The following is a 16,245-nucleotide window of genomic DNA, read 5'->3' on the forward strand; positions in this document are numbered from 1 at the left end:
GGGGCCGAGAGGGGGGGACACACTCCGCCCTCGGAGGAATCACAGCGGCGAGTAGAACCTCCCACGAGGACCCTTCTGCGTCTTCCCTTCCCTGTCCCTTCAGTGGGGGGGCCCTGTCCGGCCAGCCTGGGCCAAAGGCCGCCGTAGGTGACGGGTCTGGTGAGCTTCGGGACAGCGGGAGAAGGGCAATTTCCGCCTCCAATTCGAGAGAGCTCTGCACCGCTGCCACCCAGACCCGCGCCAGGGCCCTCCGCTGCCCACACACCGCTAATCGCGGTGTCAACGCTCACAAATCCCCGCCCCCGCGGGCGACTCCCACGCCTGGGGCCCTCTCCTCCGCGGGCGACAGACCCCACCTCCAGCGACTGGACCCAGAGGGTCTGCGGCCGTGTCTTTAAGGCTGCGGTCCCTGCCCTCCGGTCCCCGCCCTCCCGCCCGCCTCCTGGCTCGCGCCGCGGCTCCTCCCGCCCTCCCCGAGGAGCCGGGCGTGCGCTGCGCAGCGCGCGGAGCAGGTGCGGGCGAGCCCCTCGCATGAGGTTGCCCGACTGACAGTGGTAGCCGCGCCGGGGGCTCCGCCCGCCCCTCCTCGGGGCCGCACTCGGACTCCGGCGCGCGAGGAAATGTCGGTGGTGACGGGCAGCAGCGAGGCGGCCGCCGGCGGGGCCGCTGGCGGTGGGGCGCGGGTTTTCTTCCAGAGCCCCCGCGGCGGTGCCAGCGGCAGCTCGGGCTCCTCCCGGGAGGACTCAGCTCCGGTGGCCACGGCGGCCACTGCCGGGCAGGTTCAGCAGCAGCAGCAGCAACAGCAGCAGCGGCGCCACCAGCAAGGAAAAGTGACAGTGAAATACGACAGAAAGGAGCTTCGGAAGCGGCTGGTGCTGGAGGAGTGGATCGTGGAGCAGCTGGGTCAGCTGTACGGTTGCGAGGTACCTGGGCAAGGGGACGGGAGGGTTGGGACCTCGGTCTGTGCTTGCGCAGGAATTCCCTTCGGCTCCAGCTCCCAGGTGCGCACAGTCCTGGCTCCCGGCACTGAGCTCTGGGACCCAGGAGCTGCGCGATCTCTCTCCCCCGGGTGCCCTCTGGCGCCGGGACGCTGCGGCTGGGACGCCGCTGCCGAGTTTAGCTGCTGGGTGCCTGGAGAGCCAGCGGGCTCCCTTGATGGCGCGGGGCGGTAGAGGAGGTCTATGTGCTGGGTCTTGGGAAGCGCGCTTTTTTTTTTTTTTTTTTTTTTGTCTTTCTCCGAGATCCGGATGCTTCTGGGCTACAACAGTAGCTACCCGAAGTGGGGCTCGAGACTCATCCCAGCTGTGCCTAAGCAGCGGTTGGGGAAACCGCAGCAGGAGAGAACAGCACCCACTACCCCGGAGCTGGGCAGCCCAGATTTTGATGGAGAGGGAACAGGGAAGAAATCTTAAGCTGGGTAACCGAGAGGAAAGATTCTGGGGGTCTCAGAGATTCGATATCAAAACCATGAGATGAATGCTTTCCCTTTTCCAGCCAGACCCCGTGCTTTTCCCCATCATTCGTTCTTGCATTTCCAAAGCTGCAGACGTTGGCCTTTGTTGAAGAAGCTTTTGGGGGGCTATTCAAGCTCAGTTATTCATTCCCACAGATGGGGGCAGAAGGAGACCCTTGGGCCCACCTAAACGGGTGATGTGCGGGATGCCCAGAATCTGCCAGTTGGGGCGCTCAGCTTCCCTCCACATCACATTGTGGCTGCCCACAGTTCAGGAGCTAAGGTTATCTACGGGTCTGACGGACACATTTGATATGGGGAGAAATATTTAAAATAAATGCCAACAAACATATGCTAGAAAAATGACAGAAGCCTAAATGATCTCCCAAGAGAGTCCTTTAATAACAGAGATGAAGCATTTTACCTCTCTCACAGGAGTGGAGTATTGAAAGGTGGAAGCATGAAGGGGATTAATAATTAAGGATATGGCTTCTAAGTTAAAGCTAGATTTGTGTCCATAAAACTGTTACACTCTTCAGCAAAAATGAAAGCCAGATGAACTCACTGGCTTTACCATTGTTTTGGGGGCATTCTGTATTTCACATGTTTTATGGCCTATTGCAAATACATATTTTCTTTCACATTCTTATTGCACAAAGAAACAGCATTCTCATTGCTGACTACTGATGAATGATTATGATATAATGAAGCTTGACTGTATAATGAGCTCGTAAAAATATATTGTTTCTCCATCCCAGCTCTTAAAAAAGCCAATTTAATTGCCTAAATAAAAACTGGCCAAATTAAGAAGTGTTCATGGGATTTTTTTTTTTTTTATTGGAAGTTGGTGGAACTCTTTAAAGAAACTATGTTTGATTTAGGTGGAATTCCAATTGGACGAATAGATGTGCTCAGTCTTGCCTCTGTAGAATCTAATTTTCATTTACTCCCTACTATCTTTATACTCCATTTTGGGTTTGGAGTAGATTTAAGGAGGCTTGAGTTAATAATAATAATAATAAAACTATTGTTAAAATTAACAATGTTTCAATAGATGTAGTTTGGGAAACTAGAAAGAGTTCTACTTTCTATGTAGGTTGACAAACTATATATTTTATTATTTATTATTGGGGGGTATGGGGGCTAAATGTACTTTGTATTGACCATATTGGTGAGGTATGCATTTTAAAGAGTAAATATGACCTTGAATCTCTTCCTTATACTTTTCTTCTCAGGTTTTAGAGCTTCAATTTGTAGCAAACAGCTTAATATTTGAAAGAGAGGCTTTTATAGTACTACAATACAAGATGCTGTATATGTCATTAAAATGTGGCAAGTATTTCTTTGCAAATTGTTTGTGCAGTCATTAAAGGACAAAGGGATAAATATCATTGAGAAGGCTAGTTGGTCATTTGTCATTACTATGATGGTGGCAGACCTTCATTTGATAATAAAGAAACACTGTGGACTAAAAAGTAGCCAAATCAAGGATTATGACTTCCCATCTATTTCTCCACTGGTGGGACTCTATTTTTAGCTCTAGGTTCTCTTCTCTGATTGCCTTTCTGTGCTGATTGCAAGCATTTCAGCCTCTGGTTTTTGGATCTAGAAGCACCTACCCTAACTTATAGCTCTGAATCCTCTTGACTATGAAGATTAGGAAGTAGCCTTCTTACATTTAAAACTGATAATATTTTCAAATGTTTATTGCATGAAATTGACACAGAAGGCCAAATTGCCTGATTTCAAACTTCACTATAGCCAAGGTCTGAGTTAACTGCTGAGTTGGGGTAGAGGGTAAATAGATGTTTAAGTTCAGAACTTTGGTATCAGACAGGATAGCAGTTAGATGACTTGTCCTTGTCCTTTTCAGGATAGAAAATCATTTTCTTTTAGAGTGGCATAAAGCCAGATATTTAAAATTAGAAAGAAATGGGAAAGAAGTACACAGACCTGACTGTGGTTTTACCTAGAAGTTTATAGTGGCCAATCAGTTTTATTTGGAGAAAAATGAAACAAACAGTATTTATTGTGTACTGAAGTATCGGGTACTGTTCTAGGCCCTTCATATGAACCAATTTATTTGGTCTTCACAGCAACCCCTTTGATGAGGGTGCTTTTACTAACAGTGTTTTACAAATGAGGAAACTGAGATTTGAGTGAGGCTGAGAAGCTTTCCAAAGCTCACATAGCTGGGAAATGGAATGGGGATGAGGAGCAGGAAGCCAGGCATTGTGACTCTGAGCCACCCACACCTGTCAGGCCAGCCTATAACTTTACAAGGTTCTTTGCATGAGCACAAGGAAATCCACATAGCATGTTTCCCAGTACTTAAACCTTAATGAAAAAAGCTCATAGATGTTTATATAAATCTGTTCTATTCCCCTACCTTGACACTTGTAATCTTCAGAATGTCCTAGACGGCTAGGTTTGAATTTTGATTTCTTGCGCTTCTCCGAGCTCTGAGCAGGAATGCAGTTGGGGCAATCAACCCCTGGCCTGGGTGTGTTCCCTTTTGGTTCCCACTCTGGTACAGTCCGCCCTGGTGAGGCCTTTGTGTCCACTTGCATGACCAATCTTTGTATGCATTTTTGGCCACCCTTGACCTTGTCCTACCCCAGATCTGGTAGGACACCCTGCATACCCTGGAAGCTGTTTGGTATTACATGAGAGAATTCTGGGGACCCGAAGTTCAGCTTAAAATCAGGTTTCAGATAGGTGGGTCTGCTTGGTCCTTGGATATCTCCAGGAAGGTGGGGTGTGGCAGGAGTAGAGCCCAGGGCTGTGGCCCCTCCTACCCAGTCTGAGGGCTACATTGTCCGACAGCATTCATGGAAAGGAATCATACAGTTTGCATACATAGATGGATGTTTTTATTAAATTCTAAAATGATTAGCTATGTGTTTATAGTTCCTTTTCATTTCATCTTCTTGTGGGAAAGCTTATACAGAGAGTTAAATTTTTTTAGTTAGAAATTTGGTTGTAATGGAACTGCTAGGTTAAATCTACACCCATATGTAAGGTTGTCTATTTTAAGACATTTTCATATCTCTTCCAAACCCTGACTGTTTTTAAGAGCATTTGAAATCTGGCATACTGTCTACTCTGACAAGTGTTGCAAGATGAATTACTGGATAAGTCATCGATTTTTTTTTTTTCAGTCAAGATAACATCTGTACTTCCAGTTTTGCAGTTTGGTCTGCTTTGGAAAAGAGAGTAAGTTGCTAAGCTCAAATTATTGAAATGCTAGTAGCTGCCTAGCCATGAACAATTTGTGTGCTGGGGTAATTGCTGTGCTATTCTGACTGTCCATTTGGGGTCTTCCTTTTGCTTCAGGCATCTGCCTTTTTAAAAGGGGCCTCTGGCTTATTACATTTTTTCATCTTCCCTGACTCTAAAATCCTCATCCTATAAAAGAGTGTTTTTTGAGTTTTCAATGGTGACACAGAAAGAAATACCCTGTAGCTTGCTGCCAGATACATACACAGACGCATGGATATATAGAAAAAGAGTTTCACTAGGCACCAGTTAATCTTACTCCATGTACTAAAGAAAAAATTATGAGTCATTTAAACCATGATTTTGTTAATGTTTAAATACATCATTCTACAAAACCCCCTATATTTACAAAAAAAAATGCAACTTTCTATTCTGTTTTATTTTCTGCAAGTGCTGGTTGAGACCCCCAATTGATTTCCTAACACAGTTGTGAGTTGTGACCTGCAATTTAAAAAAATCTTACTTGAAAACAATCAATGAGGTGAACAGAGAGCCTACATTTTGGGAACAAATTTTTGCCACACACACACACACACACATCAAAACACTAATCTCCAGGATATATATAAAGAACTCAAAAACATTAACACCAAAAAACCAAATAACCCAATCAGTAAATGGACTAAGGAGCTGAACAGACACTTCTCAGAAGAAAACATACAATTGATCAACAAGTATATGAAAAAAGTTCAACATCTCGAGTAATTAGAGAAATGCAAATCAAAACTACTCTAAGATTTCATCTCAAGCCAGTCAGAATGGTAGTTATCAAGAATACAGACAACAATAAATGTTGGTGAGGATATGGGGGGAAAGGCACACTCATACATTGCTGGTGGGACTGTAAATTGGTGCAACCAATCTGGAAAGCAGTATGGAGATTCCTTAGAAAACTTAAAATGGAACCACCATTTGACCCACTCCTTGGTCTATACCCAAAGGACTTAAAATCAGCATACTGTAGTAATGCAGCCACATCAATGTTCATAGCAGCCCAATTCACAATGGCTAAACTGTGGTACTGACCTAGGTACCCTTCAATAGATGAATGGATAAAGAAACGATGGAATATTACTCAGTGATAAAAGAGAATAAAATCATGGCATTTGCAGGTAAATGGATGGAGTTGGAGAATTCATGCTAAATTAGCCAATCCCAAAAAAACCAAAGGCAGAATTTTTCTCTGAGAAGTGGATGCTGATCCATAATGGGGAAGGGGGAGGCATGGGAAAAATGGAGGAACTTTGGGCAAAGGGGGGACAAGGTGGTCAGGGGGCCTGGGGGCAGGAAAGATGGTGGAATGAGATGGACATCGTTATCCTAAGTACATGTAAGACTGTACGTAGGGTGTGACGCTACATCATGTACAACCAGAGAAATGAAAAGTTGTGCTGCAATTGTGTCCAATGAATTAAAATCCATTTTGCTGTCATATATACCTAATTAAAATAAATAAATAAATAAGAAAAAGAGCAAAGAAAAATTTAAAAAAATGTTACTTGAGAAATGGAAAGGCATATTCACAAGTGATAGAATTGGCTGACATCGATGGATACTTTCTCTGTGTATGCAAGGCTCATGTTATCCTGCTAACAACCTCTTACGCCTCCCTTTTATGGATGTGGAAACTAAGGAACAGGGCAGTGAAGTTATCCCAGGGCCATCAGATGGGTCGTGGCAGAGCAGGGAGGTGGCCAGGAAATGAGAGCTGGCCCCTCTGTGCACCCCTAATTGCCTGTCCTCCCATTGCTGCTATGGTAATTTCTGATATGCTGGGTGGTGCCCTCAGGGACACCAGTGTCACTGGGTTGTTCTTCTGCCTGGATGAGGCCTCTCATTTTAAGTTCAAGTCCCTCCTTTGTAGTTTCCCACTCTACAGCATCAGATCAGCCTGCTTTGCTGCTTTGTTAGCATGTCTGCTGGGAGGTAAAACTGGTGCTTAGAACTCAGCTTGTAGATTATTTGGTGCATCCCCACTGATTTAGTATTTGGGAACAGACTTTTCAATAAAACTGCTTGAAGAAAAGATCTTCATAACCTCAACCTATGAAGTACTAAGGAGTATCTTAAATGTAAAGAATCAGTTGATAAAAGAAGTCTAAATTGCAAAGGAAGAAAACTGCACTTTTAATTCCCTTTGAAGCAATGGGCAGGGGATTTTAGTGTCGGGCAGTGGGGTAGGAGTTCATGCTGTATGCTAGACCAACCTGAGTGTATGAGGTCAGGCAGTTTTCTCAACCCTTTGGAGCCCCCTTTCTCATGTGTTTAAGGGGATCATCTTGTGGTGAGGACTGGATAGAAAAACACCAAGTACAGTACCTGGAACACAGTGGGTGTGGGCTTGGGGTTGTTATTGGGGCCATAATTGGCCACTAGCTGTTGGATATTCTCTGTGATGTGGGGAAGGGAGAGTGGGAGCAGGGGCAGGGAAAGGTATTCACATAGATTGGGTGCTAGACTTTTGGGGAAAATGATGTGTGGGTACTTTGTAGTCAGAGGTGTCACCGTGTGCTTGAACTTGAACTTGGCAAATATACTTGAAATTATTCCCTCCTTTTCTTAAGCCTTTCTCATCCTAAATGTTTTGGTGGATTTAAGAATTTGAAGGCAGGAGCCATTTTAACTGTCATTATATATATCCCTCGTAGTGTGTAGTTCTTCAATCTTGCAGCATTTGTTTGAATGAATGAAAGAGGAATTTTCACAAGATGTTTTCAAAGTCATTGATGTTTTTTATTGAAATTAGTTGGTGGTGTTTCTTTAAATTTTTAAATTTTTTTTACATATAGATGACAGTAGAATTATTTTGACATATTATACATACATGGAGTTTAACTTCCCATTCTTTTGGCTGTATATGATGTGGGGTTTCACTAGTCGTGTAATCATATTATGAACATAGGAAAGTTCTGTCTGATTCATTCCACTGTCTTTCCTCTTCCCATTCCTGCTCCCTTCCCATCATTCCAGTTGGTATTTTTTAATCAGAGAGGTGAAAAAAATCAATGTATTCTTTTGTTACTAGAACCCACACCATACTCTTGCATCATTACTGTTTTATTTCAGCATTGCTGGAAAATATACCCATTTTCAGTGTTTTACTTGCCCTAAACATGAACTTAAAGGTGGTGATGGTAGCCATTTGCTTTTAAATTTAGACTGAGAAAATGCCTTTGGAAATTTCACTGTTTCTTTCCTGAGTCTCTGACTGCTCTTTTCCTTGCTCTGAGGCTCCAGCAGGCACACACATGTTCTGCCCACCATCTCAGCTGCATGTGCACGTCTAGTGTGTTCTGTTTTCCTCCCAGCCTGGACACAACCTTGCCCGCCCTCTAGCTCTGCTCCATGAAGTCTTCTCTTCCTACCTGGTGGGAGGAATGTGGTCTGAATTGTGCTTCTAGCTGTGCTTTGTTCGTGTGATTTTATTTTGTAGTTTCTTCTGTATTTTTAAAAATTTATTTAATATATATATATATATAGATATAGAGTATATATATATGTACATATATAAAAAACACAGTGTATATATATATATATGCAGTAGAGGGTACTTTAACATATTATACCTATATGGAGCAGAAATTATTCTAATTAGGATTCCATTTTTGTGGTTGTACATGATGTGGAGTTGTACTGGTTGTGTGTTCATATGTGAACATAGGAAAGTTATATCTGATTCATTCTACTGTCTTTTCTATGCCCATTTCCCCTCTCTTCCCTTCATTTCCCGTTGTCTAATACAGTGAACTTCTATTCTTCCCTGTTTTTGTGGGTTAGCATCCACGTATCAGAGAGAACATTCAGCCTTTGGAGTTTTGGGACTGGCTTATTTCACTAAGCATGATAGTCTCCAGTTCCATCCATTTACTGGCAAATGTCATGGTTTTATTCTTCTTTATGGCCGAGTAATAGTCCATTGTGTATAGATGCCACCTGTTCTTTATCCATTTATCTGTTGAAGGGCACCTAGGTTGGGTCCTGCACTCTACTCTTTCAATCTTCACCTGTCTTTTCAAGGTAACTTTGGTTATGGCCCCTTCTCTCAGCTGGTGTCCTGGCAACCTCTTCTTGTCCAGGCTCGCCCTGCTGTCCTTCAGGCACTTCCTTCCATGACCATGCTCTTCTCAGCCCTCTGGTCATCTTCCATTTCCACCAGCCCCTTGGACTCACCACCCGCCGTACACAGGAACGGCTTCCCTTCCTCTGTCTCACAGCCCTGCTGCTGCCTTGCCCTGCTCCTTCCCTGACTGTTCAGTTTTCTAGAAGCTCTGTCCCCACCCAAGACATGCACCTCCTCTGTCTACCATGATCTGATGTCAGCTCCCACCATGGCCACCCTAGAACCTTCTTGTTTCTCAACCCAGTGAGTTTCGTTGGGTCCTTCTCTGACTTGACCTTCCACCTGGTGAGCTGCTCACATTCCTTCCTAAGCCTGTCTCCCAGGTCTCATTCTTACTCTCCCAGCCCCGGCCCCCTTTCTGGGGGTTTTCTTTCCTGGGCTGGTCTCTGGGCCCCAAGTTCACTGTCTTCTCTGCTTCCTTCGCTCCCTCACGCTCTCCCTGGGTGGTGCAAGTGAATTCCCGATCAGTTGCTGTCCATCTGCTGACAACTTCCAAATCTGTGTTTTTGTCCTTGATCTGTTTTCCGAGTGCCAGGCATATGCAGAGTTCTTTGAAATGGACAACTCCCTGGGTGCCCCAGGGGAACCTGTGAGAGGAGTTTGATATCTTCCTCTGCACACCTGCTTCTCTTCCTTATTCCCTCCATGCAGGGTAGTGCTGCTGTCCCAGTAAAATATCATGTGGCATCCTTATCCCTTGCCCTCCCTGCTGGTCACATCCAACTCACGAAGTCCTGTTGATGCTTGTCCTTAGAGCTCTAGAAACTAATTTCTTTAAAAAACATTTATTTGTTCTTTTTGGATATACATGGCAGAAGAGTATATTTTGACATATCACACATGCACGGAGTATACCTTCCCGTTGTTGTGGTTGTACATGATGTGGAGTTACCCTGGTCGTGTATTCATACATGAACACAGGAAGGTTCTGTCTGATCATTCTACTGTCTTTCCTATTTCCCATCTCCTCCTCTCCCATCATTCCTTTTGTCTAGTCCAGTGAACTTCTATTCTTGGAAACTAATTTCTTGACTTCTCCCGATCACTGCTTTAGTCTAGCACCTTGTAGTTTCTCACTGGTATCATAGGAATGGCCACTTGAGTCTAGTTTCCTTCAGGTTACGAGTACTACTAGTAACCCTCTACTGCTGTCACCGCGACTGCTACGACTTCTGCTGCTAATTCAGCTCCCAGGTGAGGGCCGTGCATTTCCTCTCTTGCCATCAATCCTGGAGATAATTCTGTGAAGTGAGTGGTATTCTCTTATTTTCTAGCTTAAAGAGACTGAGATCAGAGAGGTTGTTGCTTGTCCTTGTCTAAGGTCACAGTGACGCCAAAGTCACTTGGCCACGATGCCGCTCTGGCTTCAGACAGCTACAGCGTTCAGTTCTTAGAGCGTGCTCTGCCCTTCAAGAGCTCTCATCCTTCCTCATGGCAACTCTGCAGACCAGGTGAAGGAGCAGAGGCACAGAGGGCTTGAGCTGCAGGCCCTGGTGGGAGGCTGGGTGGGCCTCCTGGGCCCAGCCTCCGCTTAGCCTTGCTGCGGTGTTCAGAGTAGCCACCACCGCACGCTGCTGCCCGAGAACTTCCTAAGATCCAGGTAGGATCTGTTCTCCCAGCCTTTAGGCAGAGCATGAGCCCCTTGGCTTACTACCAGGGATCAGGGGTCTTCTCTAGAGTCACCTGTGCCGCTGCTCAATCCCCCGCCTGCCTCTTCAGCTCTCAATTCAGACACCAGCATGTGTCAGCAGGCACTCCTCGGCCAGAATCATCTGCCCCCACCCTCCACCTCAGCACCTGCCTCCTGCCTGGGTTTCAGGCTGCCACTGGCTGGTGTCTCCTCCGGGAAGCCCCTCCGCTCTGCCCCACTGCAGGCTGGCTGACAGGCCTTTCTAGGACCCCTTTCTGCAATCCCATCTCCCACCTCACTGCACTTTCCTGGAGGCGGAATCTCACCTCCTTGTAGCCCCGGTGACTCTTATGCTTCTGACTACTCTTGGGTGTCACTGCTGTGGACTATGTTGCCTCAAAATTCATAGGTTGAAATAACCCCCACTGTGATGGTATTTGGAGGTGAGGCTTTGGGGAGGTGATTAGTGCCAGATGAGGTGCTAAGAGTAGAGACCCTGTCATCAACAGGGGCTTAGTGCCCTTATAAGGAGCTGAAGGGACTAGAGCACTCTCCGTCCCACGGGAGGACATGGCAAGAAGGCAGCCCCATCCAGCCCAGAAGAGGGCCCTCACCCAGAACCCAGCCACACCCACACCCTAATCTTGGGTTTAGCCTCTGGTACTGTGAGAAACAAATGCTGTTTCCGCTTGGTCTGAGGAATTCTGTCATAGCAGCCCAGGCAGACCAAGACTGTCCCGTATCTGACTGTCGAGTGAGTAAGACAGAAACTGGTCCTTTAGGGCAGTTTACTGTGCATTCCAGAAATACACACCCCACATTAAGTGCACTAATGTAATTTGGCTCTGCCTGCCTCGAAACCCGCTCTTTCATTGTCAACTTGAAGTTAACAGTCCTTTGTCGTGGTTATGAATTATAACGATACAGTCCTTTGAACCTGGGAGTTAAAAGGAAGTTGTCATGATATAAAGCCCAGATGCAGGGGTGATACGAGTCTTCAAAGGAAGCAATCACAGGCTACTGCCTTTCTTCTCTGTAATTTTCAGATTTCAGCATGCACAAGAACACTGTTTTATTGCAAGGAATCGTTCATTTCTCTGGGAGTGGAAGTGCTGCTTGTACTAAGAAGAGCTGAGTGCTTCTCCATCCGCAGATAAGATTCAGAGTGACAGGTTCGCACAAGTCTCCATAGAACAAGGAATGAAAAAGCCCAGGTTCCTGCCTCTGTAGAAAGTTCAGGCCAATAAATCCTCACCAAGTTTTTCTTAGTCAGCACTGGCATTTTGGAAATCTGTTCCACTGAGTAAAAGCTTGGAAAAAGGAAGAGACCGGAGTGTGGATGAGTTTCTAAAGCATCATTTTATGATTGAGGAAAAAAATGATCCAAATAGAGCCTTTCTTTTCTGAAAGACTTTGAGGGGAACTGTGTCCTGTTGCCACTTGTGTATCTTTACATGTACATTTGAGTGTGATGGCCGTGCATGCACTTCCTTAACTCAAAGCCTGCTTCCAGGAGAGGATGTGACAAATGAGTTGACATTTTAAAGGAAGGGACTAAAACCGATTTAATTATCTTTCATTTTAACAGGAAGAGTGAGGGCTTAAGAAGAGAAAGCGATCTCCCCTGCTGAAGTTCAGCAGCGAGTAAGCCAAGGCAGGATTATTATTTGTGGGCTTCGAGAGCCCTATTGGCATCTGTGAAATCAGATCCTTCGGGAGGGGCCCTGGCCTGCTCAGCTCTGCTCTCTCCTGGCTGCTGTTTCCCCGCTGGGTGGCCTTGGCAAGTCAGCATCCCCATAGTGCTTTATTTTCAGGTTTTCTCTCCTCGTGTGAAAAAAAAAAATGGGGGGGGGGGCGCTTGGGGCTTTACAGCTCTAACCTTCAGAGATTCTGTGATACAACTGGCTGTGTATTGCAGAAAGGGAATTTTATTAAAGGGAGGGTGATACTGAGAGCAGAAGAAATGGAAATGTCTTTCCCCTTCCAGGCAAACCTGAGGCCAGAGTTAGACTAGTTCTCCGCAGGACAGTCTAACTGGCATGGCTGACTCCTGGCTGGGGTGGGGGTGACGTCATGCTTCACTGGATGTGACTCTCTTGTGATGGGACTCGAGTAGGGACCAGGAAGGCAAGGATCAGATTCATTTTCAGAACTTACTTTTTCCCTTCCCCCTAACTATCAGCTTTTGGGTTAAATTTGAAATCTAAGAGTATAGTTGCTTAGAGTCACCTTGTCTGCTTTTTATTTCTTTTGCCTTTAATTGGGTTAACCTTTAGGAGGAGCTGGCATATTTGACATAACAGTTTTAGGCGTATAACTAATAACATTGGTTCTCTGTTCTCATTATTTGTTCTTTGTCTTGGCAGCTCCTAATGAGCTAATGGTGGTGTTTATTTTAACTTGGGGAGGTTTGAGTTGAGATATAAAATGAGTACCAGAGAGGGAAAACCACAGCAGTTTTAAGGGATAAAATTTAAAAAGGTGAAATTACAAATCAGTCTGACTAAGAGTCTGAATAAATCCATATTAAGCAAATTAATTTTCACCGGAATGTCATGTTCTAGTTAGTTTTAGAACCCAAACGACAGGATAACAAAAAGAAATTGAGATTTCTCGTGGGCAGTCCTGGAAGGAAATGGAAAGCAAAATTTATTACTCTTTATAATATTTGTTTATTTTGTAGAATGATAGAATCGTGAAGCACCATCAGATAATCCCATTCAACCCCCACAAAAGCTTGGTGATGTAACTAACTAGTTATCCCATTTTCAAATGAGAAAACGGAAGCTCAGAGGAACTTTGCCTAACATGCCTGGGTTTAAACTGCCAGAGACAAGAGCAGGAGACGGGAAGCCGTCCCCCCAAACTGTGAGCACCAGTTTCACCTTAGGCCCTGATCAGTTCCATGTATTCGAGCATGTTTGACCCCATCCTCTGGGCAAGTCTTTTATAATTGATTTGATACATTTTCCAATAGGCTTCATCTTAGCTGAACCATTTACAGGATTTTGTTCTTTCTTAGACAAACCATTGCAACCATTTCTTTAGAAAAAATTCAAATCCATTAGCTTTCAAGTATACATCTCTATGAGTGTGTTGTTTATTTCTTTGATTGCCAAGTTGCACAAGCGGTTAGTAAGGGGTCCTTATGTTCTCTGGCTATCCATTTAGGTGGAATTGGCTCCATGCTCAATCTCTTTTGAGGTTAAAAGTTAGATGCTCTGTTTGTTTATTTTTCTGTGATGTGGCAGGTGGAACCCAGTGTCTTGTGGATGCTAAGCTCACTCTCTACCACTGAGCTACCCCCCAGACCTTAGAAGGTCACTTAAAAAAAAAAAAATCACGGGATACAGTGTGTGTATTTAAAAAGAGCAGATATTACTTTTGACATGAAACAAGTAAATATGTTGTGAAAACCCCTGAACAACTTGTTTGGGTTATGCTAACAGAGGCTTTTGCTCTAGCCCTCAGCACAGTGGTTGATGATCTGTTAATCTCTCTCTCTTTTATTTTACGTGTTGGTAGTGCAGCTGCCAGAACTACTTCAGTCCTTTTTACTAATTCTAATAGACTCAAATCTGTTTCAGGCTCAGGAGGGAAGGTGTTGAGTTTTCAGATTGGCAAAGATGGCTGCTTCTCTGCCTCGTTCTTGGGAGCTCAGACTCTCCCAATACATTAGTCAACTGGCTTTTCTCATGTGTGCAGTGGGGTGTGGCAGCTGCCCAACAAGTCGAAAGCAAATGACTCATTGATTTGGTGCTAAAACATGATTATGCTTGCTATAATGAAAACACCCTCCAAATATTAAAACTAAAAAAAAAAAAAACAACAACACGGACTGTCTCTGGAAGACAAGTGCCTTTTGTTAAGCTAAAATTTTCCATTTCTTCATCAAACCCCGGAAGGTTCAGCATTTAGTAATCTTATACCAGATTAGATGGATATATGCTTAACTAATTAACACCTGTCTGCATGTAGATAAATAAGCCATCATCTACTCTACCCTGAGACTCAGAACGCATTTAGCTGCTTGCCATGCCTCAAAGGTCTGAGGGGTCCCCCTGTTTGGGAGAATGGATGGTGGGCTGTATCCAACGAGTGAACCATCCCGAAGTTGAATTACCTAGCAACTCTAAAGAAGAAGAAAATGAGGAGCTAGTTTATCCCTGACACCTTACTATAAGCTGCAAAGGAGGGAAAAGCTCAAGACAGAGATACCAGATAAAACATTTGATATAGTGGAATTGAAATTGTCATGCTGGTCATTCTGAATAAGGCTAATGCCCCCACCTGGAGTCCAGGGGTAGAAGGCAGGAATCAGCTTCCTCTTCAGAAACAGGGCTGTATCCTCCACCCTCTGGCCTACTTTACAAAATCACAACTGGAAAGTTCCTACGTGTGGTTTCTCATGGGCGGTATGAACCACTGGTCTGGTTTCAGAGGTTCCTCTTGGTTACCACAACAGTTCTTTACACCCAGTGAGAGGTCATTACCTTGTAAGATTCCTTGGGGGAATTGGGTCTGCCCAGAAGGATGGAGTGGCCACCTACCCCCATCCACTTCTCTTCCTAGAATAGTTGTCATATGCTGTCCTTAGCTAGCTTTAATTTCCCCCTTTAAATGATCTAGGCCTCTCAGAGATGGTCTAAGAATTAATAGTCTTGAAAATCACTCCAAGATGAGCCCAGGATATTTCTGAAAGCAACATTAGTCATAACTGGTATCCTTTTATCAAAATTAATTCTACCTTGTTAATACATATATTCAAATTAAAGGTGTGTTCTACAACCAGAAAGGGGGGGGGAAGCCTATGTTTTTGTTTTTGTTTCTAAATTTTTGGGTAAAGTTTCTGCCTTCATTTCAAGTGTTGGTTACATACCACGTTTTAGGAATATAAGATAATCTAATGAGAGTCTCAGAATGAAAAAAAAAATCTTTTGGTTTGCTTCAAGAGAATTACCTTCTTGCAACACCATCTATATATCATATTTGAGTTAAGTAAATAACAATGGAAAACATACATTCTGGGTAAAATCTTCTTTTTCCTAGGGTATCTTTTATGTGCGCCAGAAAAGATAAGGGACAATTCATAATAAATATTAACAGTGTTTTTTTAGTGTCATTATGGATATTTTTATTTTATTTATGTTGCATGCAATAAATATGCATCTCTTTTATAAGAGAAGAACCCTGAAGTTATTTTTACAAAGAGGTGGGCATGAATATCCCACTCTTCTTACAGTCATGGGTAAGAGTAGGACATTTTTTTGTGCTACTGTGACAGATACCGTGTGAACTGGGTACTTTCTAAGCAATAGAAGTTTATTTGGCTCACAGTTCTGGACTGGGACATCCAAGACCAGGTGCTGGCACCTTGAAAGAGCCTATGTGCTGTGTCCTGACTTGGTGGAAGAGCAAATGAGCCTGCCCAGGATGGAGGCAAAGAATTGGGCCAAACTCCCAACTTCTGCAGCCATAGCCCCCCAAACAGCTCAGTCTTATCTCCGAAGTTAAGCAGTCAGACCTAGTTAGTCCTTGTCGAGAGAAGCCCACTCCCTGTCACTGACCCACTCCTCTGTGATGGCCTCCATCTGTCCACAAGGGCTCTGCCCGACTTCTGCACCTCTTCAAGGCCTGCTGCGTGCTTACTGTGGCAGAGAAATTTCATGAGTTGTGGAGGGGCCCTGGGGTGATTGCGGGGTGTAGGTCCTGTCCTGCACTGGGCTTTCCAGTGTTGACAGCAGCTCCTATGGAGTCTCGCCG

General features: G+C 44.6%; 1 protein-coding gene across 1 annotated transcript in view; it reads left to right on the forward strand.

Annotated features, from left to right (window-relative positions):
• The first annotated feature begins 507 nt into the window (after positions 1 to 507).
• Positions 508 to 16,245, forward strand: part of Ppp1r14c (protein phosphatase 1 regulatory inhibitor subunit 14C) — an 82,449-nt gene continuing 66,711 nt past the window's right edge. The window contains exon 1 of the mRNA XM_076858136.1: positions 508 to 923. Coding sequence (XP_076714251.1) covers positions 621 to 923 — 303 coding nt within the window. The 5' untranslated portion in view covers positions 508 to 620. The remainder of the gene's footprint in view (positions 924 to 16,245) is intronic.

This window comes from Callospermophilus lateralis, chromosome 6 (assembly GCF_048772815.1).
Source record: "Callospermophilus lateralis isolate mCalLat2 chromosome 6, mCalLat2.hap1, whole genome shotgun sequence".
Classification (NCBI taxonomy): Eukaryota; Metazoa; Chordata; class Mammalia; order Rodentia; family Sciuridae; genus Callospermophilus; species Callospermophilus lateralis.